The sequence below is a fragment of the Hesperophylax consimilis genome, chromosome 6, assembly GCF_061612785.1.
Source record: "Hesperophylax consimilis isolate HC1 chromosome 6, BYU_Hcon_1.0, whole genome shotgun sequence".
NCBI classification, from domain to species: domain Eukaryota; kingdom Metazoa; phylum Arthropoda; class Insecta; order Trichoptera; family Limnephilidae; genus Hesperophylax; species Hesperophylax consimilis.
The window spans coordinates 32,211,643-32,239,208 of NC_142841.1; the positions used below are offsets into that span (position 1 = coordinate 32,211,643).

At 33.8% G+C, this 27,566-nt stretch overlaps 1 protein-coding gene across 9 annotated transcripts in view; it reads left to right on the forward strand.

Moving 5' to 3' along the window:
• The first annotated feature begins 3,434 nt into the window (after positions 1-3,434).
• The window catches only part of LOC149423210 (uncharacterized), a 205,508-nt gene continuing 181,376 nt past the window's right edge, over positions 3,435-27,566 (forward strand). For all 9 annotated transcript variants that reach the window (XR_016302279.1, XM_089632574.1, XM_089632580.1 and 6 more), the window contains exons 1-2: positions 3,435-3,655; positions 15,692-15,833. Coding sequence is in view for 8 of the 9 variants with exons in the window: in XM_089632574.1 (XP_089488700.1) it covers positions 15,714-15,833 (120 nt within the window). In the remaining variant the exon portion in view is untranslated. The remainder of the gene's footprint in view (positions 3,656-15,691; positions 15,834-27,566) is intronic.

A 27,566-nucleotide genomic window follows, 5' to 3' on the forward strand; every position in this document is an offset into this window, starting at 1 on the left:
ACTTTACAAATAATTTCATTAAATAATAATTGATAATTGTAGCCATCTAATTCCGGGGTAACAATTATTGAGACCGCACAGTATTGGAGATTCGAAAATAACGCTTAGCTGATGTAACGATTCAGAAAAGGGTGCATAAAAGTATAGAGAGGCTAGATGGGGAAAATATTCTTAACGAAAGATGTCGGGAAGCTCGAGAAAGATATGAAAGAATCAAGTCATTTAAATACCTCAGTCGGATCGTGTCAAGAGACTGTACAACAGAAAAGGATCAATGTGAATGGAGCAATGGGTGCAGTGTGTGAAGGCAGAGTTGTGTGGTGGTCCTCGGTCTATAGACTATGCCAACCTTGCTGAGAAACAGAAAAATGGAAAATAATTGAGTTAGGTACTGAAATTTCTTCTGGGTCCATGCAAAGGGTAACAATAAACTTTTCTCTCTCGTATCGTATTCACAAAAAAACGTAGCCACTCAAGTACCTAAAGGTTTTCCTTGATGGATAGGTTAGGTACTTATCTATCTTTACACGTGACTTAGGTAAGTACCTGTTCTAATCCGACACCACATCAAACAAAATGCGAAATTAACACTCGATTGGGTATTACCAAATCGAAGTGATTTTTATTACTAATCAATAAATAACACGATAATACAAATAACGATTATCTAAGACTATAGATAATCGTTACTTCCAGGTAAGTATGTTTTGGTATCTTTTCTAAATAACAAATGTAGATCCTAGGAAATAAATTGTACAGCGCCCTTGAGGTGATTTTTCACAAAAACGACGCTCTACAAATTATCCAATTATTATTATTATTATTGCTGATATACATGATTAGGAATAAGAACAGTAAATAATCAATTAAAAATTGTTGTTTATTAACCATTGTGTTTTCTTATCTGTTTAGAAAACAAGGTTGAATAACCAGGAAGGTAAAATGCGACGAGACCTTTTGTAACGAGTTAGATTTCTAGCCTAGATGTTTTGTTCACACGAGGGGGGAATCGTAATATTAGCGGTAATTTACGCAGAGATGACATTCCTAACAAATTTCTGAAAATCTGCCGATTTGGTCAAAAATCTATCGATATTCGTAGAAAATCTACCGAAATTTGTGAAAATCAACCGATTTTTTATGAAATCTGCCGAATTTTTAAAAAATCTTCAGTTGCAGTTAAAATCCACCCCAAGGATGCGAAATATTGGAGGAAAATCGTATTTTCGGATAAATCAATAAATTGCTTACCCCCCATACCCAATTTCTACCGATTTATAACAAGTTTATCGTTAACTGTATTTATTGTAATGCCGAAACGTTAATTATATGAAATTCCCTTGATAGAATAAAATCGCAAAATAAGCTCAAAAAATTATTAAAAAAACGTTTTTTTGTTGTTATTTTATGTGTTATGTTATATGCATAAACAATTATTTATCTATGCAACTAAAGCATTTTTTCGAGAGATTTTTGCTCTATTTCAAACAAGTTGTCTTTTATTAAATTTTTTCACCTTTTTCGCTTAATTATTATCGTTTTTTTTTAATATTAGCGCGATCCTTCTAACATTCTTATTTATATATCTCCCTTTCAAACCATCTTTGAACGCTTACTACGGGGCCTTAAGGTAGAGCGACCTGTGATGAAGCCATGTTAGTTAGGAACAATAATGATGTTGATAGGTTTTACAAACATATCAAGCACTAATTTCTCGAAATGTTTCGATAAAGCACACAATATACAAATTGGTATGTAGTTTGATATATCGCTTGTATCGCATTTTTTGTGAATAGTTGTTAAATCACTCCTTTTCCACTGAGCCGGAACATTTTTGATTTTTTTTTTAATTTTTCCGACTTTATTTCCGGGTTAAATCTTCCCCACAGGAAAAATTTAACCCTTCCACACACTTTTCCACAAATGATCATCTAGTTAATCCATATTATGCAAGTGAACTATATAAGCATAATAAATACAAAACAATACAAGAAAAACACGTCAACTCACCAGAGGTCAAATGGGAAAATAATTCACCGACTCCAGATATTTTCATATGTTCGGCTCGGTAGAATTCCTAAGTGGACCTATAAATCCTACTGATCCCTCAATATAAATATTTAAAAAAATTATCGTAATCATACAATCTACATGTATTTAAAATGACTGATTTTTGCATTTTTATATATAAATTCTTTGACAAATCTAATACGCCTAAATTTTGAATGAGAGAGCTAGGTATAATTCCAGTAGCCGAAATAACAATAGGTTATTTATTACCTTATTTTAATAGTTGGAGAATGCCGAAATTCTTTTAAAATGTAAATGAAATTACCATTATTTTTTCTGGACAAGAGTTTGTATTTTTGCTAAAATATAATTAAATTCGTATTTTAACAATATACAATATTAAAAAAAAAATTGTACACAAAACCATTCCAAAGATTAATAAAGGGACTCTCAGATGTTTTGGACATGTAGATTGAATTCTCGAAGAAAGGAGTGTAAGGAGAATATATGACGCAAATGTGAGTGGTAAAAGAAGTCGGGGACGTTCGAGGAAGACATGGCACGATTAAGTGAATCAGGTACTTGAGTCGGGCCATGTCAAAGAAAGTGCAAGAGACGAAGAGTGTGTGGCAAGAAAGAAACAAACAAACCCAGTATAAATAAATAATACCGAGTTGTTTGGCGGTACGTGCTCTGTGCCTTCCCCTGCGGGGAACAGCGTGGAAGTCCTCATTTGTCAATACCTATACAGGATAACTTCTTTCCTTAACTTCTTAAAATCCACACTCGTCAAATGTTTTTAATCCAAAAGTTTACCGAACAAACTAAGAATTAGATCTTATTTGTGGGGACCTTTACACTTAACAATATTATTTTCTTCTGAGAATATCTTTTGTACCTGCTCATCCATTTTTTGTTACTTTTTCTAACCGAAACATTCAATCAAGCTACAACTTCAACACAACTTCCAAAGATGGTGCTAACATTTGCCGAGAAACTGAATGCAACATCAATCGCAGACGAACACAAATACAACGAAAGCAATTTAAACCAATACTCAAAAGTCCTTATCAACAATACGAACGCAGTATTCCAAAGCATACCAATACAATGCTCTTTTTAAAAACTTGCACGAAGATAATGAACTGTACTTTAAACTTTGTTTATTCACGACCATACTTGAAGTTCGTAATCGGTTTTAATCGAGTGTAATAAAACAGCATTTATAACCAAGAGTAAAAAAGATTTATGGTGGACTTCCGATGAAGATGCAGGTTTGGTATACGATCTGAGCTTTTTATAAAGTTGTAAAATTTATCATGTAAGTGAACTAGTAAAGTTTTAAAAAACACACGTTGGTCGTATTTTGCTTCATACACATTTCGTACAACGAATATCAAGTGACAGGTGGCTAGAAGTGGTGTGTAGAGAGGTTGGTTGTGTTCTGTGTTGTTAGTTTTGTGTTTTGTCTGTTTTGGAGAGTCGTGTGTTGTGTCGTGTGTTTCGGTGTAACCATCAAACTTGTGTGCTAAGTGCTGTTAAAATGTAAACAAACTGTTTTCAATGAATGAAAACATGTCCTGTGGTGTGAAATGATAAGTGCATTCAATTACGAAGGTTATTCAGTATAACTCTAGCTAAAAAGGTATGCTTAAAAGTTTTTACATACATTAAGAACCGCCTTCAAACATTCTTCGGAATAATATTTAAACACATTTGAATATCCAATTCTAATAAGTGTCTTATTAGAATTTGATTTTGCCTTGGGATTGAGTCATAAATATTTATTAAAAATTATAATTATGCACCTTCCTGCATCCTACGCGAATATTTCTTCAGGTGCGATAATCAGGTGATGCCTATATCTTTATACAAAAGACAGAGCACGTAATGTATTGTCGTTTATTTATTTCTCTTGCTGTTACGTTTGGTTCTACATTATTCCCAAATTATGTTCTGGTTCCTGGCAACAAAAGTAGCATTATAAGTTTCAAACGTTTCAAGTTTCAAGTAAAAGTCGAAAAGCATTGAAGTTGATTGAAGTGTTTAAAATTAGAACATTTTGTATATTATTTTTTTAAAGCATTTAATCATGCCGGTAGGTGTAGATAGGTACTTACCTGCATAATATTTAATTTAAATCAATTTTCGCCTTGGAAAACGGACGGGAGGTCGATACCATAATTCTGAATGATATTTATACCTTGTTTTTACTGAATATTATCTTATCTCTGACACATAATATTAATTTAATTGCGAGTGCAAATTCGCATGTATGCAGTAATAGTAAGTTTTAAAGTATCCATGGAAAAAACGTATACAATATTTGGGAATTACACAGTAGATTGAACTTTGTAAAGGTCGGTTCTGTTTAGAAATCTACACACTTTGGCTTCTTTCTCCATTTCCAACTAGGTAATAAGTAGCCACTCCTTGTGGTAAAATGTTTTTTTTTGGATAATTAAACGAAATATGCATAATATAGTAAAAATATAGTTCCAAGTTAGGGAGGGAGGGGGCAGATTTTTTTATAGAGCTTACAACGAAGGAACAGGGAAGTAGTCAGAATAAACTAGAAATATTTACGTACAATCAGACGCACGTGAACGTCGTGAACCCGGTGTTTACAATATTCTAAATAACGCTCTTATCATTATGAATTGTGTATTACACAATTTACGTATGAAAATATTCTTTTGAATTAGGAAAAGTAAAAAAAAAATTAGTTGTATAAATTTTTGTAGTTTTGTAAATTTGCTAATACCACACATTAGTTTCAATTCCTCAATAACCTTGGAGCCTGTGGAACTACGGCATCCCCCACTGTATGGAGTAAGTGACGAAAGCGAAAGGAACGAAATATTAATTACAACTCTCACATAATAAAAAGCAAATAGCGCCGCAGGCGACATTTTTTCCGTGGTATCCCAAATTGGGATAGGTATGTGGTGTGAGTGAAGGAGGTGGATTAGTATGCGAGTGAACAAATGAGTCGGTTTTCCACTCACACGGAGATAAATGAGTATTGCTGATTTATTAAAAAAATCTCTTCAAATTATTTGTAATCCGGTTAAAAACGGGATTGCAGGCCGTTTCCTGATAAACTTTTAGCTCATTCCTAATATATCGGAACACGTGTTCACGCGCCTGCACCATGCCTTGATAATATATAATGACGAAATGCGGAAATTTTACGGTTTTTACGAAAACGTGTTCAGACATCGTGATAATGAATTCCTCTTTTACAAAAAGTTTAACAGGAAACCTGTCAATTCATTTGTTAAGGGCCTGCAATCCCGTTTTTAATCGACGAATATTTGAAGAGATTCTTAATAAATCAGCAATATTTTATATCAGTTAGTTTTCTCCGTGCAGGCGTCGCGAGTTCAAGCCACTATTAGCGAAGCCCTCCATCATTGCAGGAGAATATATATTTGTGATTTTTGTGTCCTTAATGTGTATCATTTTGGCACTTAGCCGGGACACCTTCCGACATTGGGGCCCTACGGCCCTGTGTCCTCTGTGTACTTTCCATTTTCATAGCATCCCCAATGTTGATGCCTTAAAAGGAACTCATTTTCCTATCGCGGTCTCCTATGTGGTGTTAATGTTAAAAAATAAAAGAAAATAGGTCCCTGGACAGGGCCCCCATCCTAAGGTTGAAACTCTAAGCCGAGGCCTTTCGGGCCTACGGGCGTTACGTCTGCATCTAATACTAAAAACCTGTCAATTTTATTATAAAAAAATAACAGTTTTGTGGTTTTGGCAACAGTTATGAACGTCTTTTATTTAAAACCAATTTTTATAGGGGGGGACTGACTCCCGCCCCCTGTCGAAGTTCATACCACAGGTATATCTTGTGCATTGTAAATAATATAACATTATTTTTTCATGGCAAGCAAACAGTTTGAAATCGGCCAATTTATCGATAAAATTAAAATGAAAGAATTGGAGCAAGGGTCACATTTTTTATGCAAGAGCCGAACCTGTTTCCGCCGTTATCACAGACATAGGAATTAATAGACGAGAAGATAATGGCGAGGGGTAAAATCAACTGTTGAAGAACGAAGGGGGTTAAGCTGACTGTGATTCGTCAATAAATCAATCTGACAGTAAATAGGCATCTCGCATTATAATATCACCATTTACTTCTTAAAAGTAAAATCTGCCTTTAAATGAATAGACATTTTTACATGGGAGCGCAAATTACTCGCCACGTTATGAACTAATTTGCGAAGTCCAAATTCGGCAAAGTAAATTTCTTCTGTTTGCAGAGTCGTAGTTAGTTTCAGGGTATTTAGTTAAGACACTTTTATAAATGTTCATAATTTACTTCCCAGCAACCCACCAGCTTTGTGTTTCGCGTCCAGACGTTTCTCGATGTGATAGTAACAACTGATTCATATTATACGATGTGAATATGCTTAAAATAAAGTAAAATAATGCTTATATATGGAATGTAATACGACAATTGGGTTTATTCTCTTTTCACATCTATTTTTACAAGTTTTCATAGTACAAGTCAACATTTTGCCGTGTTATTTCGTAAAATGAACCGATGATGCCTCGACCATAGTTCGCACAAGAATGATGACGTCACGTTTTCAAATTTCACTTGAGGCCATATGCGAGCCCAGCCGGCTCAATGGAACCGGTATGGGGAGTGGGGATAATACGCTTTTAATCACTTAGGGCAGGTCTACTAATATTCAGATGTCTATGGCCGTTATATACCACGTTATTCAGAGTTTCTTGTGCTAAGTGCAACTTAGAGCACAATGCACTTAGTTTTGTTAGGTTCCTAAACAATATTGCAGCATATCATTAACTGGAAAAGTGTATTTTCTGACACTTTTTCCACTAAGTGATAATTTAAACATTTTAACATTGTGATAATTTAAAAAAAAACTTTCCTAGTTTTGGTTTATACAAGGTGAGAGCTTTATTACCCGATTTCGCCCGAGATTGAAATTGAAAAAGGTGTCTTCTATTTTACTGATAAATTAATGTTTTCAAACTTTTTAGCTCATGCCGGAGATGACTACTTAATGATATAACTAGTTGACGTGTAACCGGTGTAGCTCGACTTTTCTCTACTTTCATTAAATATAATATCCATTTATTATATATATAAACCTTCCAGAAGAAAATCTCTAAATGATAGTTAAAACCCTATCAAACTCCGTTGCATAGTTTAGAAGAACTAAGCGCCCAAACATACAGACGCGGAAAGTGACTTTGTTTTAGGCATACTATTTAGAGATGACATTTTACTTTAACCTACAATTGAATAATTCTTGACAAAAAAGCTATGCAAATTTCATGACGCCAGACATACTAGTCGATTGAGAATTTTTGGTGGTTGTGAAGATTTTTTTTTTAAGAGGAAAAAAGCTCACTTTTCGCCTTCCTTATTTTGCATGACATCTATTGAAGGTTGGACACGATAATGAAAATGATTAAAACAAAAGAAATTAGGCTTACTACTCTTTATCTTATTTTTTATAAACAGCTTCAGAAACATAGTTTTCTGAAGCTATTGAACCTGAAATTATCAACTATTATTATTTACATTTACAGCATATGGTTATTTAAACTTTAGAGACAATCCCTCTAAACAATGGAGTTGTAGGTACTAAATAACCATAAAAAAAACTGCACTGTGCAAACTATATGTTATTATTTTTATTTATTTTACAACAGCTGTTCCATTTTATTATAGAAGATTCTCGGCGTACGGGTTCCTACTTCATTTTTGTTTAAAATTTACTTTGAATGAACAGTTGTTATTTGTCAAACCTACTCCGTATTTGCCAATGTATATGTGCTTTATACGCCCAACCAAAGTATTATTTGCATTATATATTTATTATGAACACATTTGGCAATGCATACGCAGTACCTCGTTCTGCATTCCCATCGAGTAGCTACTTATGTTGTAGGTATAAACTTATACCGGAAAAGAAAATATTTAACATTACAACAGCAGCATGTAAAGAAGCAGAAATAAGAAACTTAAATGATTTATTTTTGTTGTTTTTTCCCATTTAATGATCGCGAAAGCAATTATAATATTGTGTCTAATGTTTTTTTTAATGTAAATCCTAATTCCTTCTGCCCAGAGCCAATGGGGACATTTTTTTTTTTTTAGAGAATACCTCACAAGAGTCCCAACTGCTCCCGTCTGGAGCCAGTGAGACTATGGCATCCCCAATTGGGGGATGTTGTGAGGCTGAAGGTAAGTGGGGAAGGGAAAGAGGAAGGTGGGGAAGTACCTGGCTATTCAGATCTAGTCACTAAACACGGCTAAAGCCATTTGGAGCAACGTTTCAATTCTGAATGGTGGTCTTACACCAGGGCGATACTGGTAGTATCTTCCACTCTGGAACGTGCCGCAAATATACTATATATTATTTTAATTAATTAATTGTGAAATAACACAAATTAATCAAATAAAATTTATTTGCGCACGCCGGGTTCGAACCCGCGACCTTCGGAATGGCAGTCCAATGCGTTACCACTGGACTATGCCGGCCGTCACATATTAAAAATACCATAGAATTTCACTAAAAACATATCGAGCAATGTTTCGATCCCTTTCTTGTGAATGATAGTTTTCAGTTTTTCATCAAGGCGGTGCAACACCGAGAATATCTGCCACCCCGAATGTTTTCAAAATTCTCCTGGTAAATCTACTAAAACATATCTACTTATCAAAATTAGGCCTTTTGTTAACCTGCACTGTAGAAGACACGTTAATGATCGAAACCGGTTGGCTTCAATCAAATGTATTACTTCTTTGTAATAATAATGATTCGATTAATTATATAGCACCGTTTTCATGGGAAAATTTCCTGAAGGGAGCATTACAGCTTAATTTATTTAACCCGTAACTTATCAGTCGTATTAAAACTAATTATATGACTTACAGCTAAGATTTATTACTAGTGCCTTACAACTAAAATTTATAACTACACAGTAACTCACAATCAACATTTATAACTACATAGTTATTTAAAACTAAGATTTATAGCTACATAGTGACTTACAACTAAGATTTATAACTACATAGTAACTTACAACTAAGATTTATAACTATATAGTAACTTGCAACTAAGATTTATAACTATGTAGTAACTTACAACTAAGATTTATAATAGCTAACAACTAATATAATCGTTAATTTCCTTGTGAAATACGAAATACGCGCGAAAGAGATGATAAAACGTAATAGGCAGTGGGAGGACTGTAACTTTTATTTTTATTTCTAAAGAATTTGTCATTGTTTTAAATTTGGTTTAGCGAGCAATAAAACGAAACTGAAAACAAAAAGCGCATTAGTATTGACGTGTCACGCTACTGGTTCCATGATTATATTGTATGTCTATATAGCTAGACTGCGTACCCGAATTCCTTGTTTAATTACACATTTAACATGTGTATACATATTATGGACACACTTTCGCCTTTCCTCATTTTAATCTAACAATACTTTTTTTATGTTAAAAGATAAGATAACAGGGCCGTACTTGATTAATCCGGCAATCTTTTGTTTGTAGAGCTTTTTCCTTAATTCCACAATAGAATATATTGCACAATTAAATATCCAGCGTATCTAAATACTCCGTATGCATTCTGACGTCATATTTACCGTTTGGGGTGTCACCGAACGGGGACATTATAGACGTAACGCCATGTGATGCTATTATACTCCTCCGCATTGATTTTAAATTGTGCCATTTTGGCGAGGTAAAAACAATAATGTGACACGTTTTTGTTGGTTGGTGAATATAGTTAAAAAAATGCTGGTATTCCTGTTTAGAAATACGGTTTTATCAATGGCCCCTTAATTCAAATCCAAAATTGATCATTTTATAAATTTCCTTAAATACTACCACACAAGATATATTATTATGCAACTCCGTTTAGTCCAACAGTTTATTATTACGCGTGACGGCTATTTTGCCTTCTGAAGGCACACCGGTAAAACTTACTGAAGTGAAATATTGTTAATGTATTAAAAGTGTTTTGTATGTTAAAAATGGGACTGGAGGCCTATAACGAATGATTTGACAAGTTTCATAACAAACCATCAGTAACGCACGAATATGTTAAGAGGAAGTCGGGACACGTTTTCTTGAAAAAAATAAAATTATAGCATCTTGTCCATTATATTTATTCGGACAGGGCCACCTGCGTTGCACACAGAGATGTGCAAAATGGGTACCCAAAACCATTTGAAATGCAAAATGGAAATAGGTCAAAACTTTTCCATTTGAAAATACAAACTGCAAAATGGTTTTAGAAAAGCATTTCAAATGCAAAATTCAAAATACCTATTTTCAAAATGCATTGAAAATGCAAAATGGTTTCTCAGGTCAAACAGTTAAAATAATTATAGAATTTTTAAACAGTTTAGTCATTTAATAATGGACATCAATGTAGAACAAATATATTATTAATCAAAAAATGCCACGACTACGGATTATGAACCACAAAAAATTTGCGCGGGACTAATTTTGCCAACGTAAAAACATAGAAACTGCTATCTAACATTTAATATTACAGCGTCATGGCCCCATGTTCAGTATTTGAATCAGTAGTTTTTGTAATGGTATCACTCAATTGCCAGGGCTCCTACCAGGGAGCAACTTGACAAATGTAAATTATCTCTCATAGCGAGGTTGAGGACCGACTGATATTTTTTTTTTTTTTTTTTTTTTTATATTTACTCCACACAGGAGGCCCTGAAGAAAATAATTTCCCTCAGGGCCTATGTCATCTTTGGGGATGCTGTGTGGAGGGTCTTTTTGTGGAGAGGAAGGAGTGAACATGGGTCTTGAAGAGTCCCATGTTGTAGGAGGGAGGAAACACAGAGGCCGGCAGTTCGTTCCACAGCCGAGCTGTTGAACTTAAGAACGAATCATAGAAGCGACCCGTTCTCATGTGACAAGTGTCAACTGTGTACAAATGTTGGGCGCGCGTTTGGCGTGTATCCCGACTACGCACCGGTGCCGAAGGGATCAATGACGCTAGTTCCTCAGAGCATCTTCCATTGTAATACCGATAGAACAAGGACAGCATACCTACCTGCTCTAAAGATTGCAGTCCGTTTGTTAAGATTGGGGAATCTATCAAACGGACCGCCCGTTTCTGCACAGAGTCAAGGGTTTTTTTCAGGTATTTTGGGGCTCCAGACCAGAGATGGCTGCCAAATTCGACAGTAAAGTATTTGGGGCTTATGAAAAAAATATGAGTGGAGATAGTAAGAAGAATGTTGCAAAAAAGCATTTTAAATGGAAAATGCACTGAGAAAAGCATTTAAAATGCAAAATGGTTTTTAGAAAAGCATTTAAAATGCAAAATGGAAAATACCCATTTTGCATTTTGCATTTCCATTTGAAATGGATTTATTTGAAATAAAGTACATCTCTGGTTGCACACGTGTTCAGATATATTCCGAATGAACAATATTTTAATAGGAAATGGTCAAGCAGTAAATTTTTTTACGTATCTTGATATATCTCAAAGGACGACATAAAAGTAAGAGGGTTCCTAAAAGTACATTAAAAAGAAGAAAAAAATGGCTACCTTGAACACATGCGACGGGTAAACTAGGTATTATCGTAATCTTGTTATTTATGTATTATCCCGAAAATGCCATGAAAGAGGGGTGAAATGTCGCAGGGGTGCAGAGTGTAAGAGATATGCTACGTTGACCGGTGAACAGATGTGCAAGTTGTGGAAGAACCGGGATAAGTTTGGCAGAAAGTTCTTAAACCTCAATTCCTCCCGAAGTAGGAGACGTTAAAGATGAATGGAAGATAATAATAATAATGATTATTATTGGATAATTTGTACAGCGCTGTTTTTTGTGAAAAATCACAAAGGAAGCTTTACAAATATTACTACCAAGAATCTATCTAATTATGAACAAAGAGATACAGGAACCATACGTATATAGAAGATCTCTTTATACACACAAGATAGTTTTGTTGTTGTGGTTTTGCTGGAATACATAATTATATTTCACACTTTCCAATGAATATTATTATTTATAGGTAGTTCAATAAAAATTTATTATTCTTCACACGAAAAATATTATTTGATTATTTTGCACCCTTTATACTCGGCCATATGTCACGGGAACTGGGCAGTTGGAAGTGAATATTAAAAATATATTATAAATTATATTTTTATAATTCACACTTTCCAATACAAATATATTATTATTCACACGAAAAATATAATCAGATAATTTTTCGCCCTTTATACCTCAGCCATATGTCACGGGAACTGGGCAGTTGGAAGTGAATATTAAAAATATATTATAAGTATAGTCAATAATGAGCACATCCTCAATATTCCAACTCATTTCACGCATTCATTGTTTTTTTCAACAGGTCCCGTACCTATTTCTCTCACTGTACCTACTTAGTTAGAACTGATATTTAATGCAATACATATACATATTTAACTATTAATTTAACAAAAAAGAAATAATTTCAAATAAGAAACAGATAGCGATGGCGATCTTGACAGCCGGCCGCACATTTATTCTAACCTGGACTCAAACTCAAACATTAAAACTCTAACCATTTTTTAGATTTAAAGAAAGCCTTTGACACAGTCAACCATAGAACTCTCTTAAGGCGATGCCATACGTAGTAATGCAAAATCATATGTTTTTGGTTTGAAAATTTGGTCGCCTAGAAATATTTCAGATGCTTTAAATAAATACCGCAAGTATAATACATCTTGGCCTTTGAAATAATCGAGTATTTTTTACATAAGTCTTTTTATAAGCCCAGAAAAAAATAATTTATAAGGCCTATGTAAACTGTTTTAAAGTTCAAAATTTCCTAATTACGAACTCATTTTCGGTTATGGTTTTATTGTATAATGTGGCAAATTAAGTTATTTATAAAATGATCGGAAAACATTTAAATATTTATGCCTGAACATCCACAAAATAAAATAAAAAGCACGTTTTGGCCATGTTTTTTTCTTGTCTAAATCAAAACAGCTGGATGGTGTTAAGCGTGAATTTAAGCCTTATCGCCATCTATGTAAGGAGTGTTATTGATGGCGGCTCGATTCAAAATATTACACGACGTATGGAATCGCCTTAAAGAAAATATCCAACATTGGAATTAAACTTAAATGTCTCATGCTTTACATAATATACCGGCACCGCCTAAAAAACATATTCAGTATTCATCTAACTTTTCACTCAGAACACCATACGTAGCATGTTATAATTTAGCAAGCTTTTAGGGCTAGCCTTCCTTTCCCCTTTCAACATGTTTATAACTATAATAACTATAATCCTAGTTAAGGTTTACCATCTCTAACTTTAAAATCTTAACCTGTACTTACCTAATGGTTTTGTTGTATGCATAGCCAACACCTTCCTAAAGTCAAGATGGTTGTCGATCTTGTTCAAGCAAAAGTTCTTATAATACAATAAAATTGTAAATTTAATAATCAAATTTCGCAGCCAGTTCTAGACACAATGTCACGACACGTCTAAACTATTCTAAAAACTGTCTAAAACAAACTTTTTATTATAAATTATTGATGTTATTATTTTTTAAATAACGAAACAGTATTCATTTTTCTTAATATCTACCTAATACCTAATCTTACAATAATTTTATGATAAATTCGGTTAAATTTAATTTCACCGCTATATTCTTCTATCGGATTTTGTTTAGTGTCTAAAGAACTTTGTAGAACTGCACAAATTTCGAAGCCATTCAGGTGCAGCCACTTTCTTTATCATGTTTCCATTATTTCTAAATTTTGGTAATTTTGTGAATTGGTAAATTTTGTAGAACTATTAAACAAGAAACTGATGGAAAGACACCCGAAAACAAACAAATCCGTTCTCCAGTGGTAGCAATCAAAGGCATACCGAAGAAGAGAATAACTGTATGAAAATTTTTGAAAGATTCAAAGTTTTTAAGACTGGAGACAAATGGCAAGGGTTTAGAGCAAGAGGAGACTATTTTTTGTGGCAGGCAAAATCCAGAAACATTTTGCATGTAATCGTTTCCAAAAAATCTGGTTGTTTAAGATATTAGAAGAAGACGCCCATGAATCTGGCGGCTGGAGGCTGGTTCGGCCCTGCAACCTGTAGACGTGTGTAGTGTGACCGGTGCCGCTTAGGTCCGCCATACCCGTATGATCCGGTCCTACTTGCTCACGGAACGTGAAGCGATCCACTATCTTGTCCGTGGATCTGAAAGTCCGCGAAATGTTTAGAACTTGTTATTCACGGCTAAAAAAATGTATTCACATCGGAGCGGTGCATTTCGCTAGGCCATTTGCATTTCTACATAGGAAGTGCTCACCGGAAAATAAACCCATTGGCAATAATACCAATACGAGTTGCCCATTTGTCGCATTCTTTGTTGAGAAAAATATATTACCAAATAAAATAAGCCACGATTAAATAAATTGTTGTGCGAGTAGGTTAATTTTTACGTTTGCTGAATGGATTTGATTAAAATGTTTATAATTCGCATAGTTACCTATAAAATAGATTTTAATATTATCAAGCTTCTCGTTGCCATTTTTGTCAGTTTCACGAAAGCTTCGAATGAACTAACAGTCCTGAAAATTTAAGAACTCTGCTACGGTTGAACGTAAATCTTCCTACTAGTGTCGGAATTGTCCAGCTTCTGTTTGCAGAATTCATGGCAGTTTATTGATTCTAATTCCGATAAGACTCCTCCAGATTTTCCTCTCTCCGCTTTGGTGACCTCGAAAGTCTCTTCTCACACAATATTTGCTTTTGTTTTGCCTCCACAATCAAGTTGCCCTTCCTCTCTAGAATTGCTGTTGTACGATAGTGGCTCAGTGAGATCCAGTTCATCTGAGAGTTTTCTTTAAAAAGAGCAATTTTTAGCTATAGTGGAGCTTCTCACTCAGTCCCTCGTGATGATTTACGCCACCCCTTTTAAAAATCTCATTTCCGCCGACGAATATAAATACCGTGTAATGCATCTCTCGTTAATCATTCGAATTTCTTTAACTTTCTTTTCATACGAGTTTGGCGTTCCATGATCGTAATTATTGATTGATCCCCATATTCGTGTCTTTTTCTAATCACGTCTTATTGCTCAGTCTCAAAAGTATCGCCGAGTCTTGACATTGCTGCTCCGGTAGGTAGTTTAGTCATTATCTAGAAAAGAAGACGGAATGTTTTTTTCTCTCATCTCCTTTATCTCGCCTGTTTCTATTTAAACTCTCAATATAAGCAGGGCGTTATACTAATTAAAGAACTACAGCTACTAGCCTATCTTAATATCTGACTTAGACCTCCCTCAAATATCCTCAGTTTTGCCGATTCTTAGCAGTAGGCAGTTCTCTTTAAAGTTAGATCTTGTTTTTTCCCTCTTCCGAACAAATAACATCAGTAAATGCTATCGGAATGAAACGAAATCCCTGTTAGTTTTGCTACATGCCTTTTAGACAAAGATTAATCATGCAGTTTTTGACTAGTTACACTCGCACAATATGCTAAGACCCTCAAACATCAATTTCCGTCTATATTTAAGTACGTTTATTCAATTTATTTTCTTTGTATCAATTTCCAGAGATTGATCAACCCTTCGTGCGCGACTTTGACATGAACCAAGCATGGTATTTATTAACTCTTTGCTTCTTGTTCCAGGGCTGGAGACTTTAGTGTTCTTATGGGGCAATGCGTGTCCCGCAACCCCATGGCGCCCTACGCCAGCGTCCGCCCTTATGACGCCGCCAGCCTCGAGGGGTTCTCTTTGCCCATCCCAGGCTATGAGGACTACTGCTATGGGGTAAGTTCTTAAATTTATGAATCTCTAGATTCCTAAACATTTTGAAAAGATCAACAAAGATTTCATTCGGGTTTACAGATTTTATTTTTGTATTCAGAAAATTAGTGTACCTACAAGATTGCGTGTACAATGGACGCATGGGCCCAAAGGACTCTGAATTGATTGAATGTTAACAAAAACAAATTACACAATACATCGTACAAGAATTTTTACCCCAAAAGTTTCCACTGTCTGAATAACCCAAGCATTCCACTTTGATATCCACCGTACGAATATGGAGAATTATTATTACAATATTTTGTTGGTTACTGCTCTCATATTGAAGCACACCCTCGTGTATGGAAGAGGTGAGTGTACCGTATACATCAGTAACTATATGATTAGATACTAATTACGTTAATTATAACAGTGTTCGTCACTGTACTATTAATGTATTAAAGTTGAAAAGTATAGCTATCACGAAATGTTGCGTCGTAGAATCGTAGTAAAAATTTCAACTATTAATTTATGGCAGGTATCGTAACTTATATTTCATTTGCACGAAAAGCAGAAATAATGTTGATATGTACTAGCTACTGGAATCGGAAAAAGGTAATAACATAATCTATGAAAGTAATTGCGAACATATTTGGCAACACGTTAGTGATTTTTTTTAAAAAAATTAGTTAATAATTTCTTCTAATATCCAAAATGGCAATTGAAATTAGTTTTGAAAACAACCCTGAAGCTGCATGAATAAATTAGTTAGATTCAAGGTTTAAGAAGCACCACTAATTCAGCGCCACCAGTAAAATTCAAAATAAAATAAGTTTTGCAAGAGTAATTCATGATGTCATTATCATGATCACGTTTGTGATTCCATTTAATTTGATTAGAATCGGTACGGATAGATTAGCCACGGATATAGCGGAGACCCTGAGTGTCAAGAAAAGATATCTCCTGAGATTGTGAAGTTGGATTCAACCACTTTGTGAATCATCAACTGTCCATTGACTCTACGATCAGAGCTTCTATAAATACCTTAGTACTTATATTACCAGGCTAAGTTCAAGAATTTAACTGGTTTTCACATGTGCATAAAGACCAGGAATTTCTTGTTTTATAAAGCTCGAGTCAAGCATTTTAACGACTTTACTAATGCTTAGATCTCAAATATGTAGGTACATTTGAGTTACATTTAGAAGTTGAAAGCAAGTCAAGCAAGTTAAGCATGTAAAATTTGAGGGTTTCCACAAGAAAGTGAATTTAACCCTACATTAAAATAAATTTGGTTTCAATGAGAAATGGAAATTCCTCAATAAATCCGATACACATCGCCGTTCTATTCACTATCATTTGGAGTAATATAGATTTACTTTACTCAGATAAATATGAAATGGCACTATGATTACTTAGGTCAATAGTACTACTCTTTTCTGATTACAATAAGCATGGATCAATCTTACTACAACCAGTGTTGCCAACTCAACTACTTCAAAATATGCTATAGTGATGGGAAAAATATGCCAAAAATATGCTAAATTACTTTAAAAAATGCCAAAAAAAAAACTAACATAAATTTAACTTAGAAATAAAATCAGTGAAATAAAATATCAATATCTTCATCTTCTTCTTCTTCATTAACATCAGCTGATGTGGAAGGCTGAGAAACGGAGTCGTAACTTTCTTTGGTCCCAATGCAGCGTAGTACTTCGTCAGGAACAGTGTAAGAATAACAGCACTTTCCTGCTCTCTTTAGGCCAAATCTCACGTATAAAATGGCATTCAGGGTTCTCACCGCCAAACGATTTCGGAGTTTTGTTTTGACCAGACTCATTTGGCTAAATACACGTTCAATGTCCGCATTTGAATGCGGCAATGTTAAAATAGACATTGCAAACTGACATAAATCACCGAAGGGGTTATTATTAGCTGCATCTTTATATTGCATGACTTCATTCCAAAACTGTACAGTGGAAGTCAAGGATTCCCATTTAATGTGAACTATGTTTCTCCATTGAGACACCAGTTTTTCAATCGTAGGTTCATTTAGTCGGAACTCTTGGGCAATTTTTACAATGGATGGTTTTACTACTTTTAAAGTATCTTTTTCTTTATTGCCCGAAAAAGTGTTTCCATAGTGCAAGTGAGGTGGGGAGACTGACAAAGTTATCGATATCATTTTTGTTAGTTAAAAAATTGGTTCTTATTATTTTCATGTTTCTGTAAAAATAAGCCAAATAAATATGCTATATGCTAAAAGCATAATAGTTATGCTAAACATGGAGTAATTATGCCAAATTTAGCATATAATATGCTAACTTGGCAACACTGACTACAACAGCAATGTACATATCTGACAATAATTGTGACCACTACAAAGCATTTTATCCTACACATATTTTGGGTTTGGGCTGATCATGTTTTTCTGCAGAACTGTTTTTATTTCAGTCCAATAATTTCTTACTTTTCTTGCAGTCGATAAATGTTCCTGTCAATATTACCTGTGTTCGGCATGTGAATTGCCCACATAATATGACGCGAGTATAACGTATAGTGTTTGTGTGAGTATTTTATTTTCTCGTCACGAAACCTGATTGCTTTTAGACATGACTAAGCTTTTTGTGATCACGTTTCCTTTCGAATATGGTTTGTTTTTTAATTAGTATTTTAAGCCATTTATGGTGCACGCGACCTTTTAATGTTTAATCAAGGCTGATGCGAAGAAAATATTGCTTATAGTTATTATAAACCGCACGTTCTTCATTGGTCTTCCCATTTTGAAATATAAAACCTTTGACGACATAGTCGTCTTTCATAACTTTGTTCGTTATTCTTTGGAAGATCTAAGTGCTGCATCAAATCATCATTAATGCTAAGATAGAAGGCTTTCAGCACTAAAAACTATGATAAATGTATGCACAGTGTATTTCTGTACTGTGCGCTCACATAATAAATTATCTTTGGAAAGAACTCAAAGAGCTATTGATAAAAAACAACTGTGGAATAAAATTATAAAGTTGATGATAAATGCCTTAACACGTTAGGCGTGTAGTCAGATTTTACATAAATCACTTCAGCAACAGAAGGCTTTAGTATTTTAATAGATAAACTTAGAATCGTGGAGAATACCTATTTCATTAAAAGCTTTATAAAATTACTAGTTTGTCTCCCGCTCTTTCACAAGTTTCAACGCAACCAATGTTCAATAAATTATAAATAGGAAGTAAATACTAATGAGTGTTATTTTTTTTACTTGTTACGGAAATGGTTTTGTGTACTGAAACAATGGGGTATTATCACAAACTATGAATACCGTTAAAAATGTATGGAATATTTAATGTTTATTTTTCTGATTCTGACAATAAGGAAGTTGAGTGAAAAATATTTTGACTTATAAAAAATATGTTCATGTAGATCAAAAAATATCGATTCTAAATATATAAATATATTTCTATATTATTATTCTTAGAATTAGTTAAACGTTCTTGAAAAAGCATTAAATAGCAATAAACTGAATACGCTCCACGATTGGTCGAAAGAATTCTGACGTCACATGTGTCGTGGCTTGTATATCACTGCAATGTCTATGGTGCATCTCTTTCTATTACATGAGAGATGGTCGGTTTAGATGAGAGAGGTGTATAGGCCAAACGTTTATTTGGTCCAAATCACAGCCGGTCGTAGAGTTAAAGCTTCCAAGTAAGTATATCAAATTATTAATTGTGTTCATTTGTACGTTACGATAAATATAATACATTTTTACAGTATAATAATCATTGCGTATCTACCCATCTGACATTTCGCCATAACCACTAGTTTTGTGCAGGTATATTTATTGATTTCGCATGACATGATAATTATTCTCTACTCATTATAATATATATTATAATGTGGTGATGGCTTTTAAATATTTCATCTTTTGTTTACCATATAATAAGGCACTGCTGAAAACCAGCTGCATTCCCGGAGAAACCCCCTTATCAATAGGATCTATGTGAAAAAAATAGCTCCCATCTATTGTCAAATATTTATGTAGGTATTTGTTGTTATTATTAAATAAAATAGATTTCTAAAGATACATATTCGTAAAGTGCTTTATAATAATATGTTGTTTATTGCATCGCTTAGAAGTTTTTATTATTATACATGTCACATTACATGTGATTACACTTCAGGCCTCTGCGCAGAAAAGTCTCACAGTGAACTGGGCTGTAAACCGTTATTTTACTTTTGGTCTTACTTTTCTGCGCGGCGGTCAACAAAAAGCGTCTTCAATACCGTGCCGGGCGGGCGGAAGCAAATATTCTAACTTTAAATATTAATTTAACTATGAAATCTTAATCAATTTTTTTTTAATAACATCAATTCTAATAGACGGTTAACATTGGTAAAAAAATTACTGGAATTCCTTATTGAAGAATTAATTTTTTTTCCATACAAAATGTTTAAGCGACGTGGTTCTCACAGTTTGAATGACGTCACACCCACACCCCGCCTCTTACCGCTTGGATTCCGCTCGTTTTGGCGGGCTTAATAAAATTTAAACTTTGAGAATTAATTTAATTATGAAAACAGACTTAAAAAAAAATACCAGTATTTAAGTTTGAATGCGAACATTGATAAAAAAAATTTAAAAAATGGACTCAACTTCCTTATTATACTAAAAATGTGTAATATTCATTCACAATTATTGAATTGAAAAACAGCACAACCTGAAAGGTTCCAACTGGCTACAACGTCATAGAAACTGTCAATGTTTGGTTAGACAGAAGCTGTCACCAACGTGGCCCGGCATGACATCAAATCAAAAATGGCACATTTAAAATAATCATTGAAAATTTATTCGTCAACATAAAAATACCTTCATTATTGTATTTTTTTCTAAAATAAAAAAAAAACATGGAAGTAACATATTGAGTTATCCTAGAATTTTCTAAAATACTGTGAAAATTTTATAACACCAGTTTAGATTTTTTTTTTGTTTGGGACAATGCAAATTTTGTGCTTTATAATTAATAAATTTTAAGAAAATTAAAATAACAGCAATGCATTTATAAATGTCGTAAATCATCTCGAGTATAGAAATAAAACCAAAACACTATTATTTATTATGCAAGAATATTTTAGAATGCAAGGCGAAATTTAGCAATTTATTGCTGACCGCAAGATAATATATGGACATAATAGAACCATTTTAACGTAACACCAGATCATGCTTGCGAATTTACGATTTTCGTTTAGTTTTTATTTCATAATATACAATTTTTTCCTCGTAATTCACCATTATCATTTTTATTAGTACATATTAAAACTTATTTCACTACAAAATAAATTTAATGAGTACCAAATCTAACACGAGACTTCCTGAGTTGTTCTTTGTTTATTCAGCTAAAACAAACTACTTTATTAATTCCTTGGGTATAAATTCAGTTCGCTGATATTTTTATTTGTTACATACTAATTTTTTTTTCGCCAACTTCATCAATACTTTTTTTTTCTTCTCTCTTCTATGTTTTTGTTTTTCTTACGTGTATTAAGTTGATTCATTTTGTTCCTATCTTATTTTTTTATATTCTTTTGTTTTCTATACTGCCACTTATACTGTTATTGCAATTGCAAATCGCATTCATGCAGCTGGGATTAAAAATATTATTTCTTTTATTATTGTTGTGTTAATTTGAATGCCCTATGTAATGTAATTAATTTTTACTTGTTTTATGTAAAAGCCCGAAGGCCGTTAATAAATATAAATTGTTATTTCTTTAATTTATTTAAGTAGTTATGCTTATAGAATATTATGTAGAATGTTTTATTAAATTGGTCTCCGAACGAGACACCCACTTTGTTTTTAATGGTTCGTGAGCACATTCATTTACAGTAATGGAAATAGACACCAAATGAGAGATTTGAATTAATACAAACTCATTTTTGTCATACCTGCATGAGCACAAAACACAATCACGTAATAAAAACAACTTATTACACATTCACTTAACATAATATTATATTAACTCTTTAAAATAAACTCAACAGAATTCAGTCTACCAAATGAACTTCTACCGGTAGCAAATTGAATAAAAAAATATGTGTCACTGTTTATGCGCAATGTTTACTAAAATCATATCTGATTACATGGCTTGTAATAATTTTTTTGATGGAATATACGTATCAATTCTTCTTTTTTGTCTTTATTTATATTTAGCGTTTCTACTTTATAAAATCTGTTGCATCCACTTTTTTATTCAAGCGGGCCTTACTTTGACTAGAGGGCTAACTTTGACTAGGTGGTTAACTTTGATTGACCTTTCAATATTATGGTACTTACCTACCTGACTGTAAAAAATTTGAAAAAAGAATTGTCATAGATATATTTACGTTAATTTGGACAAATTGTACAATTCCTTATTTGAAACAAATCAATGTTGGCATTTAAGTACCTACTCACAAATTTTATGATATCAAAGAAAATTAGAAATGTACTTTTGAAACCGATGACACGAAGTCATCGGTTTTACACAGAACTAATAGTTTTTTTGTTACATCATGGCTTTAAAGACATCTAAAAGTATTACGCTAGAAGTATTACAATAGATAATTATATCACAAAGATGGCCAGGGCATAAAATATAATATGGCTTACTGCTTCCTACTCCAACTCCTCGTTGCTAAAATTTACTTGTACTAGTTCAAAAAATATTGTACATAGGTCTTGTAAATATCAATCAAGCAATTTCTTAACTTCTGAACTTAGATGGAGATAAACATAAAACACAACAAAGGGGTGTGGAAGAACATTCTCTACCTTTGGAAGAACATTCTTTAACTTTACATAGACGAGTCAAGGCGATAAGATGGATGAATGTATCTGGAATGAAAAATGGTTCAAGACAAGAAATATAATTATTAAACTCGTTACTGGTCTATATGATCTACGAACGATGGTTGCTAGACCTAAGAGAAGGCAGAACAAAACGTGACTTGGTCTAATGAATGGACCAACAATAGAGGATCGGATGACGTTGGATACTTTATAATATATGAAGATGATGTTCAGCGGTTTCTACAGCGTACAATTGTTTATCTATTTAGTTTCGTATACATTGCGGTTTGTATAGTAAAGCATTGTTTCTTGTACTACAAATGAATATCGTACAATGTGGTAGGGACTGGTGTAAATCAGTGATTCCAAAAGTGGGAGATATCGCCCTTCTGGGGCATTGCAGGGTAGCTTGGGGAGGGCAATACAATGCGATTCAACATTCTGTATTATTAGACTAAATATCTTGTATCGTCGCAAGAGTAGGTATTACATTTGAACAATCAATATCATAATAAGTGGGACATAAAAATATCACTTTCCACAAATCCAAATTATAATAAGTCGATTCAGCAAATTGTCCTTGAAGAAGTTAAATAAACTGAAATTTGGGAAACTGTGATGTAAATGGTTAACTTTGCTTTGAAATACGAGGCGAAGGTTGTGGTCACCCTTTCAGCCAGATTTGCTACCGTAATCTCCATTGCGAATCTTGGAAACGTCCAAAGGCTCAGCGATTTTATTATCTTTGGCTGATTGGTGAAACCCCTGCCTGATTTGGCTAAGCCACCGCGACGAATTGGTATTTAGTCTGAGTGAATTAACTCTTTTAAAACCTATTTAAAATTAATGAAATGGATATAATGTTTTTTTTAAAGTTTTTATAAATATTGAAATTTTTCGTTTTGAAAAATAATACATACAATTAATGAATGAACTAACATTATCAGGAGGCTACATGACAGAAATTATATGCTTTTTTTATAGCTAATAATATTGCTGAAAATCGGGTACCGTAATGTTAAATAAACACAATGTGTAATTTTGTAAAACAACATATTTGTAGCCACCGACGACAAAAACACATCAGCTAACAATAACGCGGGGTTTATAATATATAGATCTAAATCTAACACGTTTCATATGGCCCTTCACGGTTTGTTTAATCGAGTTAATCAAGCATCGAGCACATCAACCGTATAATCCCTTAGAATACCACTTTGCTTCAACAAATACTTGGTAATTTAATCCATGTGACCTTTAGGGTTACAGTTTAGCAAGGCATGAGTGGACGTAATAAGCCATAATATCGCCGTAGGCATACTGCTCGTACCTCCGTTGTAACCTCTTGTTCTTTATCATAAAAGAGAGGTTACAACGGAGCTTTTAGCAGCGGAACATGCCGTTAGGTTAATAGTAAAACTGATTGAAAATTTCCTATTCTATAAATAATATCGCACGTTCTTGTGATGAGTGATCATTTTTGATTTAGATGAATGGTAGAACGTAGACCTTGATAGAACTATTTAATTGATTTGAATTTAAAATTGTACACTGATCCATTATTCTCTCCTAAGTTCTTTTAAAAGACTATATTATTGTTTGTTTCAAAACTAATGGATTGTGTAGTCAATCGTCAATATGCTGGAGTACAAAAATCAAAAGTCAGTATTGTAATAGCAAAAATAGACGCCTTATATCATCCACATTCTTGTAAAAATCCTTTAAAATTCTACTGATAAATGTGTGTAACGCATACTTTGAGCCACATATTTATATGTGTCTTTATACGGCAACCTGTCGATTTCGAATATAAATGCGAAAATCATACATTTTGCCCTTTTTTCACAAAATTTCAGTACCTTGAGTGAACATTTGTACGTCTTGAAAATATTATTGACCCAAAAAAGCATCGCGATTTTATTTATATTAAATCAATGTTAGGGATATCCCTGTGTTGTTGTGGTATTTTAGCCTATGTATTTAACGGAGACTGGAGTAAATAATTAAAAATCCATCACGTAATCAATGTTAGGGATATCCCTGTGCTGTTGTGGTATTTTAGTCTGTATATTTAATGAATATTGTATTAAATTAATAAAAATCCATCACGTAAGAAATCATGTTTGACTCGGCGGCCAACTTGAATGCCAGTGTGCAGACTTTTATATAGGAAGGCGTTGTTAATATCCATAAAGCGTCGTTACATTCCTTTCTTGGTGTTGCTTGTGTCTTGTACCTATAATAGAACACGGTGCCTTAATTTTTTATGAATTTTTTATGAATTTCAAATCCGTTAATAACATTATTAAAGTTTCTTTCTTCATCGGCTTTCTTTACTTGTTTTTGTAATCAGAATTTTTCTAAATTGCTTTGTGTGGATTAACCATTTTATTGTATTTATTATTAATATTATTAGTAATTACACCCTTTAAAAAGCCTAGATTTTGTTCAACCAGGTTTTTCTCTTGCATTTCTTATATGCGTCAATTTTGTTCAGCCATAATGTATAGTGACTGATGACATAAGTTTTGTTTTTTTATATAAATACGTTAGAAATTGGGCAACTAGCTTCTCAAAATAAAATATAATACGTCTTATCGCTATTTTCTTTACTTTACTCGAGTTAAGTTCAGGTCCATGTTTCGACATTGACTTAATTTATAAACTTTCGGAAAAGTGCTTTCGTAGCCTTTTTTTGTCCGTCCTCATCGAATTGCCATTTCGAGTCCCACTTTGTCTTTATTAAAAGGCGACGCAGCGAGCAGTGATTGGGTAATCGTGCCTCCGACACTTGCTACAGCGTCCAGCTCTGCGTTGTATCTCAGCCTCTTCTCTGGCGCGGAGTAACGGTCCCGGGTGAAAGGAACTGACCCGAGATGTTGACTGGCCCCAGGGTTGCCTTGGCGAGCTTTCGAGATGCTTTTAACGGACATTCTCCTGTTTAAAACATTCCTTGGGTCTTCATCATTCTTCCTCGCAGTCATAGTCAGTGATTCATAATATATTATGGTCAAACCGAAACCTTTTGCTAGTCAAACCAAAATCTTTTAGTTCACTTAAAATATTGATTATTAGGTATTTTAGAAAATAAATTAGAATATCACTACGAAAATTTGTTTTAAAACGTGTTAAGGTAGCAAAGTTGAATTTTTTATTTGTGGCGACTTACAGCTATTTTTTTGCATTTCTTCGGCATCAATTACGTAACTATTTCTAGACATTTTGATGAGATTTTCTAGACATTTTGATACAGAAGAGTTTTCCTTACCTACTAATAAACGTTTTTTAAAACTGATAAGCCACCATTAATGTACCCATCGCAAATGATTTTTAAAATCAGTTTTGTTATATTTAAAACATGTTTATTTACTATAGGGAGTGAATCTTTGATTAAATCATCAACTTCATAACACGTACACATCGATATATGATTAATACTTGGTCGATACACGTATAAGTAAATTAATTTGTTATACTGTAGGAATGATAGGGAATGAAGAATTAATTCCGTGTAAAATTTGGGAATTAGATTCAGTGCGTCTAATAAGGGAATTGATTATTTTAATTAATTCAGTCGTCGTCCTCTGAATATCTACGTAGGTTACCGTTGGTTCCGGGCCATTTTTAAAACTATTTTGAAAAACTCCTTTGTAAACCAAACGCTACGATTATGTTTCGTCGTTGACTGATTTCAGTTTGTGATGATCCTTTCTTTTTTTAAGATTACACGGGTCCGAGCGATTCCTGCGAATCACTATTAGATAGCTTATAAGCAATGATCACAAAACCTCGTCCCAATTTAATAACAATTTAATGAATGTGAACATGTTACCCATCCCTGTGATTTGCGATTCACATTCCTTGGAGAGTACTATCTACGTAGGTTTAGGTATGCAGTACGCCGGTACCTGTCTGTGCATCACCGTACCTAGCGCCCAGCATCCAGCGAGCGGTAAGACCGTAAGGCGGCTCCTCCCTGGCCATTCCGTAGATTCTGTTCAGTTCTGCACACTGCACAATGTACGGAGCTAAAGTCGAATAATTTTGTAATGATAGCTGCTGCCTGCATTGGACCGCCTCGATTGAGGGTGCATTCCACCTGTGCTGCATTTTCCCAGAAGATTTATTTTCTGTAGGTAATTACTGATACAGCGTAAATAATGAAAATACGAGTATTTACAGTGTTCACATTTATTCCGAGAATCTTCAGGGTGTTATTATTCACGACAATTCCACTAAACATCCTAATAGTGTTTAAAATAAAGCCATTCGAATTATACGCCTCTTATTTTATATATAGCGTGAGCCTAACTTTAAATTTGGCTTCCTAATGGTACGTATACATATGCTAACCGAAACGTGAACCGTACCACGAATTACGGGAAAGGAACGAATCAACTGCAAACAGCGTTTCGCGCCATTTGCGTTTGCTTCGTTTCTTTCCCATAAGTTGAGGTTCAGTTCGGCAGTTCGGCTTGCGGATGTATACGTAGCATAAGATTACGCCGTACGCGGGTAGATCTTATTAGCAAATTTTGGTTAAACTTTTGTGAAGTTAGTTACTCGGAGAAGAAAATAAAAATGAATAAAAAAGTATCGTTTATAGGAATGCTTTGTCAACCCGTTACAATTGAAAGAAATAAAACTTTACGTATTTCCACATTTTTTTCTAAGATTTTCTTGAATCCCCTGAAATTTCGCGGTATAAACACGATGAACATTTATTTATTTATCTGTGGCCGAGTTGACATCGCGTTTGGATCCCACCCAGGCGTAGTGTGTTCAATTCCTCGGCTGGCTGAGTCCTCCATCACAATACAAGCAAAATTTTCAGCTTTCTGTGGTGGTAGTAGGAGATTTTCAAATATTGTCAGGTTATTCGTAACCAAGGAATGTTTGACTTTCTTTAAAAAAAAAAATATACGCCCATA